General features: G+C 44.3%; 1 protein-coding gene across 2 annotated transcripts in view; it reads right to left on the bottom strand.

Moving 5' to 3' along the window:
• Positions 1–8549, bottom strand: part of LOC109304449 (chloride transport protein 6-like) — a 202522-nt gene that overhangs the window by 76132 nt on the left and 117841 nt on the right. For both annotated transcript variants that reach the window (XM_019527052.1, XM_019527044.1), the window contains exon 12: positions 8234–8400. In XM_019527052.1, coding sequence (XP_019382597.1) covers positions 8234–8400 — 167 coding nt within the window. The remainder of the gene's footprint in view (positions 1–8233; positions 8401–8549) is intronic.

Here is an 8549-nt window from a genome sequence, read left to right as displayed (position 1 = left end):
CATATTAAATATTAAAATACAAAATTTAATTTTAAAAAATGTAATGAAGCATGCTGCCAATTTGAATCTGGAAAAAAGTTATCAAAAACGTGGGAAACAATGGGCTAGAGGTTTTGCTGTCTCAAGTGATAGGCAGGGAAGCAGGAGTGGGAGAGAGTTTTAGAATTCCAGATTGTCGGGAAGTCCATCATTGTTTCCCATCTCATGGGTTGTTTGGTCTTTTATTGTAAGGTGCCCTGAGTCTTCTCAGGGAAGGAGGCATATAAATCTAAAGAATGAATAAATAAATAAATAAAAAGTAGGGCAGTTATATTGGTCCTTTAAAAAAAATGTGCCACTGATGGAGAACAGGAGGGATGAAAACATTACCATTCCCTGAGACCCCTGCTATTGGCAGGGAATTGATGAAGCGTAATAGGCCTTGATGATCACAGCAGGTAAACTATGGACTATATTTCAGAGAAAAGCTGAGACCTAGAAACATGACAGTTTATCGTTACCATTGACTTGATGACGAGCAGTAAGTGCTGTGAGTGTACTGAAGGCAAGGCAAGGCAAGCCTCAGGGTCTAAGAACGAAGGGCATGAACGTAAAGACTACAAAATTTTTCCCAAGAACTAAATCAAAACAGTGTCTATATAAAAAAAATCCACTCGTTCTTATATTTTGTTTCAGTTCAATGAATATTAAGAAATGTATTAATGTTGTCTATAAACAAACATTATACTAATACGCTTAAACTGTGCAATAGTTGGTTAGTTTAGTGCCCAAAGTAATATGCATTAAAAGAGAGAGAGCAAGGATATTTGGAAAGATCAGATATCAGGCAAATGAAAAAGCTAAATAACCCTCTTATGATTACTTGCCAGATAACAAAAACACATACAATATTTTGGTATTCAGGTGAATGTTCAGTAGTACAACATCTGGCACTAATTTCATCATCTCATTCATATTCACATATAAGCAATCCTTCTCCCTCCGATTCAGACCATTAATCTGAGTCTTTCAGAAATCATTTGTGCAGATTGGAAGCAAGCATAACTTGGAGATTTCTGCAGAAGAAAGTGGAATGATCAAAACACCTTAACTGATATGAGGCAACTGATTTCTTTTACAACCATGTCCAGTAAGTTCTTAGGTAACAGAATCCTACTAAAAATCAAGGTCCTGCATAGTTAAGTTATGGCTTCATGCCACCTTTGTGATCCTCTGAAATAGGGGTCACTTTTAGCCCAAGCATAATGTTGAACAATCTTACCCACCAGTTGACACAACCCTTACATAGTTTTATACCAGCCCAAAGTTTTCCCCATGTAAGCAGCTCTTTCACTTGGAAAGTTTCCTGTTCCCAAAGAGAACATGGTCAAGGTTCTGCCCTAGGAACTCTACAAACAGATGGATTAGGTACACTAAATTCTCAGTCCACCCTTCTTTTACTGTGGTACCCATCTGGATGTAAACTTTAAAGTATGTAATAAACAGCACTGGTTTCAAGACAATGTGACATGTGTGCCTGGAAAAGCTGTGTATGAATGAGCACTTGTGTCAGCAGGATAAGTAAGGAATCCTTTAGTATAGTTGTTACAAAAAAATCCAGGGCCAAACTAAAACCCAAGAGCCAATCACCCTGAAAGTCCAGGGATTTTCAAAATCTAAAACCACACTAATTGCCCCTATCCTTGTACTAGGCCAAGCCAAGGCCTTAAATCCAAAACAACTCTCATACTTTGAAATCTGAATCTCTATAGCTTGGGCTCAGAAAAACATAGAACAAGAAAGGAAAAATCTCATCCTTACTACATAGATGTTTCATATAAGGCTACCTTTTATATGCTTTAAAAAAAACAAGGAACATATAATGAACCCACTATAACATACACCCCAGCCAAAATTGTTGGCTCCCAAAAGCAGCTTCATAAGGTATGCAATACAGAAACACTCAGGAGACTATGTAAGAACTTTGACAAGCCTAATATTAAGCTAGAACAAAACAGAGCTACTGGCACCAGATTCATTCAGCTCTTAAGTAAACTTGTCCCATTAAAAAGCAGCCTCTAAGATATTTTCTCTCTGAAGTGTATAGTAGCTTATAAAAAGCAGGAAGAGCTGCCAAGTTGTAGATGTGTTCAAGTACTCTTTACCCTCATTAAAGAGCATTCCCTAGCAGCCAGCAACTTTGAGTGTTCCAGTGAACTAGATTTTATAAGGGGGGTGTTTATAGTGGTGTGCAGTATAGCTGGAAGTCATAGTGCACTATAACAAACATGTATTAGGTATAGCTGTATTTGGAACCTTATCATCCTAGGCACAAAATGTAACAGAGTGTATAATCAATAAGGTTCAGAAATGTACGTACTTAGAAAACAAATGGAGTCTCTCCGCTACGTAGGAAGGAAGTCAGCAAATGACTTAAGGCTCAGGTCCTCAAAAGAATTTGAAATGCCTTACTCCTGATTTTACAGTTTACAGTTAGAAACATGTGTTCATTGAATGTATTTGCACATGCAGAAAAATCTGCTGTGCAATATACCACTGGATTTCCATGGGAGTTCAGCACCTAAATACCTCTGAGGATATGAGTTAGTCCTTTCTGTTCATGTACTAATCCATGGACCGAGCCTCAATCCAACGTATCTTTTATATGAAGACTAGCTCTAGGCTCAGCAGAGGGATGAACAAGATGATCTAATAAAGTAGGTCTTTTTTTATGCCTAGCATCTATTATTGGGGGGGAAAAGAGATCCATAGATCCAAGAGACCTGTGCTTCTTAAACTATAGGCTCTGAAGGCCTAAAATTTTAGTGTAACCCGTCTTGCAAAGGAGTGTGGGTGTGTGGCAGTGGTGACTCAGTTTCCCACAAATACTTCAATTTAATAAGAGGCTACTAACAAAACAGGTTGAATTTATTTATACACATAGGATGCTTGTATACGTGACAGAGGTTTAATCCTCAAGGTTTTATTCTATGCCCCCTAAATTGAAAAGAATAAAAACCCTGTACAGAATAAAACCCTGAGGACTAAACTGTTTCAAACTTTTCCATCACATCATGGCAAGGGGCCCGAACCTTTCCCCCTCCCCCACAGAGCCAGAGCCTGCCCACAGCCAGAGTGTGAACCACTGGTGGGCTGAGCAGCCCTTGAATGGCTGGAGTGTATGTTATAGGGGGCTCATTGTATGTTGAGCTGCAGAGGACCCAATCCTTCCCTCCACAGTGGTGATGGCCCCTGGGGTCGCCTGGGTGGGCTGCCAGCAGGCCAAGTGCTGCTCCAGCTCAGAAGCAGCATCCAACTCAGTACAACTCTTCCCCAACCCTGAGCTGAGGCAGCACCCAGCACACTAGCAGCCCACCCGGGAGGATGCCTAGGACCGCCCAGGAACAGGCTGGCTTGCCCCTGAAGCAATGCAGGGAGGCAGAAGGAGGGTGGCTGGGTTTGCTGGTGGCTGGAGAAGGTGGTGGGGATGATGCATGGGATGTGGGGCCACACAGGCAGGCTGCTAGCTAACCAGGTGCTGCCTCAGCTCAGAGGCACCTGATCTAACACTTTCCTGAGCCCGCCCAAGCTTCCAGCACCCCATGCACTGTCTCTGATACCTTCTCTGGCTAGCAGCACACCCAGCTTGCCCCTGGAGCAGTGCAAGAAGACAGCAGGAGGGCAGCTGAGCGTGCTAGCAGCCAGAGAAGGTGGTGGAGATGGTGCACAGGGTCCTGGAAGCCCAGGTGGGCTTGGGAAAGTATTGGATTGGGTGCCTCCAAGCTATGGTAGCACCCAGCCGTTGGCAACCTGCCCAGACTTGTAGTGCCCTCTGCACTATCCCTGCCATCTTCTCCTGCCACCAGCAAACCCAGACGCTCTCCTGCTGCCTTCCCACACTGCCCTAGGGCCAAGCCAGGCCATTCCCATGCAGCCCCAAGTGTCCTGCCAGCCGCAGGAGCCTCCTGAAGGCAAAAGCAGCAGGGGAGCCAATCCTCTCCCCCTCTCCCCACCCCGGCGTAGCCTGCCATCTGCTCCCACATCTGGGTAGTGAGCAGACACCTGCATTACTGCAATTTGCAACACTGCACACTAAACTACATCGGGATGCAATGCAAACTCATTTAAAACCCCCAAAACACTTGCACGTGTACAGTATGATGCTGTTAAGCCACACAAAGTGACATTTTCATCACACATGCATGGTAATGGCATCACGTGAACAAGCAGCCATAGGCACTAGAATTGCAATCTGCAATATAACCCATGAAACCCAGTATGGAAGCCTGAAAACAAAATGACCCCTTTCAACAGTACGACTTAAAATTCCAACTCCAACAGTCTCACAAGGACCCTTTGGGGTAAGTCTCTTTACCTTGTGCACAGCCCCAGCTTCCCCAGATGAAACAAGGACTTTCACTACTTCCAATATTTTCTGTGGTCTTTTAAGTGCATCTCACTCAGGCCCTGCTCTGTCACAGCAGTCAGATTCTCTGTCTGCTGCAATCTTCTAAGTGAGGAAGAAGTCAATACTTCTCCCAGCTACACTCAGATCAGGCTCCTCCACAATCTCCCTGGGGCCTCTTTCAATGGTGCATGGAGCATATTAGGGAGCAGGGCCTTCCATGGAGCATATTAGGGAGCAGGGCCTTCCATGCGGCTCTGGACAACATGCTTCCCGCCTTGCAGCTCCTCACTCCCACTTGCCTTCCTGCTAGTCCTCAAAGTTGTCTAGGGGCTATAGTTCAATCCAGCTATCTGGGTTGGTCTGGGTCTGGTTTTCCTGGGCTTGGAGTGGCCCTACCCCTCTCTGCTTAACCCCTCACAACCCTGGGGCAGAGAATCACATTAGCCCTAGAGTGACCACCTTTTCAAAATGGAAAGGTGGGACACATGTATGCCTTCCTGCCACCCACCCACCCCACTCCCCTCGCAGCATGGCTGGAGCAGAGCCCATGAGGAACAGGGAAAGATGCAGACTGCCCACTGCAGGCTCAGGACTCCCTGCCTTGCTGCCCTCCCCCTCGGAGCCCCGTATCACCAATCGCAAGGCACCCCCTGCCTTGGGGGTGCTGCCAGCAGCAACAGAGGGCACAACTCAGTGCCGCCACCACCACCACCCCCCCACCGCTGCTGGGCAGACAGGGAGCACATCAACACGGCAGCACAGGACTCTCAACAGTAGCAGCACTGAGCCTCCACACCCTCCCATGCTAGGTCCAACCTGCTGGGCCATGGAGCCCCTGGAGGGAGGGCAGCAAGGTAGGGAGCCCAGAGCCCATAAATAGGCAGCCTGCATCCACCCCAGCACATGCACAAATTTGGGGGGGGGGGGTATGTGCCCCCTCCCCGGGAATGCACCAGCAACGGGGAACCAGCCCTCCCCTCACCCCCACAACCCCCTGGATGAGCTGCTCATGCCTCCCCATTCCCCATCTGTCCCTGCAGCCATGCATTCCCAACCCAGCTGTGGGCCCCATGCACCCACTCAGCTGGGCAACACCCCAGCCCCAGCCACCAACTCTGCCCCACTGCCTCCCTCACTGTGGAGGCCTCAACCTATGCTCCCCACCCCCACCATAGACTTACTTTCTGGGAACTACTCTCCAAACACCTGACTGTATCCCCAGCCACGTGCACTTGAGCACGCACACACATGCACATGGTACACCCGGCATCCTGCTCCCCAAATCCCCAAGCAGCACCTTGCAGGATGGAATGCTGCTGGCCTTCAAGGCAAAACCTGTCATTTCCCACATTTTTCTGCGGTGAACAGAAAAAACAGATCCCTGCACGTGGTACAAGGAATCCAAGACAAATGCTGCCCTGGATTCATTCAGCCAGGACCAAGACTTGACCTTCCTATTTCGGGACTGTCCTGCCCAATTAGGGATGGGTGGTCACCCAAATTAGGCCTCTTACTTACTGTCCTTTCCATTAATGTATAGTCATCATATTCCAAAACCTTTCTAGTTTCATTCAGTACAGAAGCCAAATGGAATTGATTTTGCTTTTGAGTAAGAAATTACAGATGTCTTCACTGTGTCAGTTATTTGTGCATGCACACACAGCTAGATAATTTATCAGCTGCTTTCAAACAAAGTCATTACTAGTTATTGAACTGCCATATATCTTTCCTACTGCAATGATCTGGGAAATGTGTCAACTTTTAACTTCTGGTTGATCTTATGAAACTTCTCAGTATTAAATGACTCAGAGAATGTCGAGTCTGCCATTGCTATCATAGGCACCAGGGCTGTCACACACTTCCTGGGATTAGGGGCAATGGAAGGCCATTAAACCTCAGTGGATCCCAGTCAAATGGGAACACTGTGAGGTAAAAGGATGATCACAACCCCAACAAAACAATTTCTCTCTGATAGGGACTGGAATTTAGAAATCATAACATCCATATAAACAACAACAAAGAAATAAGGTATTAACAGAGGGCTTTAAAAACCACAATCTGCAAGTCTGGAACCTTTGTAAGGATTCACCGAGACAAATGATGGTTGGTCTGAACAGAGAGGGATCCTTTCAAGACCAGAGGTACCTTGGCTTGACTTCAAACCAGCCAAAGGAGGAAGAAACTTGTGCCCAGGGAGCATGCCAAAGAGGCCAAGTAAAGAGTCTACTCAGTCCACAGCCTACTCAGACCAAGAGCATTTAGGCCAACACAGGACACTCAACACAGTAGCCTGGTGAATATCCGGTTTGGGGATCTTTAGCAGGACTATGACACATCTGCCTTATTTAAAAGACCATTAATGTGTCAAGGGACTCAGCCATGTCAGAAAGCTCTTTGAAAAACTGGTCCTGGAAGGAGAGGGAAGGGAAAAGAGTGGGAGTGGAATGACTGAAATGATATATTTTTCTGTGCCTTCATATATATGGGATCTTGCTCTGAACTCGGGAGACTAGCTGTAATTCTTTCCACGGCTATGTCATCTGACTGGAATACTAAGGGAAACTTTGTGGCCTCTTCCCCCTCTATTTTATCTGCCATGTTACATACAGAGGACATCCATAATTTCACAGATTGTTTTTATTTCCTCCTACCACATTGCTGGCTCCTTTTCCCTTGTGTCAAACACAGTTAGTTTGTGCCGAACCCCCCCATGCTAAGACAGGCTTTCAAGTATTACTAAAGTTGGAGCAAAGTGACAAAGTATGGACACCAAAACCATTGATATTTCTAATTCTTTCAATGGTTCATTTGAAGATACAAGTCTATGCAATGGACCACAACAGGGAGAGAAATCAGTGGGGTAGCAGTAGGCACCTACAAATAGCTCTTGGTTCTGGAGAAATATTATTCAAATAGAACTGGTAAACAGAAAGAACCTGTCTGAGTCAACAAAGATTACTCTCAAGTTTCCTTAAGATTGCTGTACCTCACTCCTTGTCAGTGAATATTACACAGAGAAAGAAGTAGGATAATCAGTTTAGTTACAATTAAGAAAAATAATGAATACTGGCTAAGAAATAGTCAGAAGTTCCTCTTTACTCTCACTTATGATATGAACACGGGAACATTCTAATGAAAATAGGACATATGAATAATGAGACGGTTGTCAGTTCTCATTACCCATACATACATACAGCTTTATTAGTTAAAATAAAAATATAAGGGATATAAAACCTCTTATTTTCAACTTTCAACTTCTGAGCTATAATTGCCTGAATTCTGGAAGAAACTTCTGCCTATTAACCAGTTTTTATATAACCACCTCTTATAAGGATAAAGATTTGCTACAGAGCAGTCAGACAGATTAATGAACTCAACTAACAACCATTCAGATCTGGTATGGCAATTCCTCTGTCCCAAGGCATTAGTCATTTAGCTAAAAAAAGGAACAAATGTGAGGAACCTCTCAGAAATCTCAGAGGAAACCTCCATTAAAATCTAGAGAATTAAACCAATTGCACTTTTATTTTAAGCACTGTCTTAGACATTGCTAGGACACTAATCATGGACATAACTAATTTTCAAACAAGGTAATTTAGATTTGTAGCATAAGCAATTTTCTTCTGCATTTGTATAACATCTAACATAGTAGGGTCTTAATCCATCTAGAAAGATGTCACAGGTATGCAAATAATATATAGGACTTGTCCACTGCATGTGTGCAACATAAAACCTTGTCTTTACTCCTTTATTCAACACCTCAAAGCATCAAGTCCTGAGCCACACCTATATGTGAGAACAGAATTTAGCCCATAAACCTTTAAAACCAACAAAATAAGATCTCACCATTTTTTCCTCTGGCTAGCAATAGGTTCCGAGTCTAAATAGGGAATGCATTTCAGCTTCAGTAAGGAACTGTACAAGGGCAGGTTAAACCAGTCACCGATCATCTTGGCCACCATGACAGCCACCATCACGAGCAACAGGGACTGCACATCATTTGTGATCTCTATCTAAAAAGAAAAATGAAGAACTTTCATTATTTTGTATATCTGAAAACCACTGAGGCAGCAAACACTGTAATAAGGACAGACATTCAATGAAAACTGAAAAACAAGTTCTTTTTGTATAAGGGATATATACTGGGGTTAAAATGAGAGAA

This window comes from Gavialis gangeticus, unplaced genomic scaffold (genome assembly GCF_001723915.1).
Source record: "Gavialis gangeticus isolate Ggan-Ray unplaced genomic scaffold, GavGan_comp1, whole genome shotgun sequence".
In the NCBI taxonomy this organism is placed as follows: Eukaryota; Metazoa; Chordata; order Crocodylia; family Gavialidae; genus Gavialis; species Gavialis gangeticus.
The sequence above is the reverse complement of the archived record's forward strand: the minus strand, read 5'-3'. Positions and strand labels throughout refer to the sequence as shown.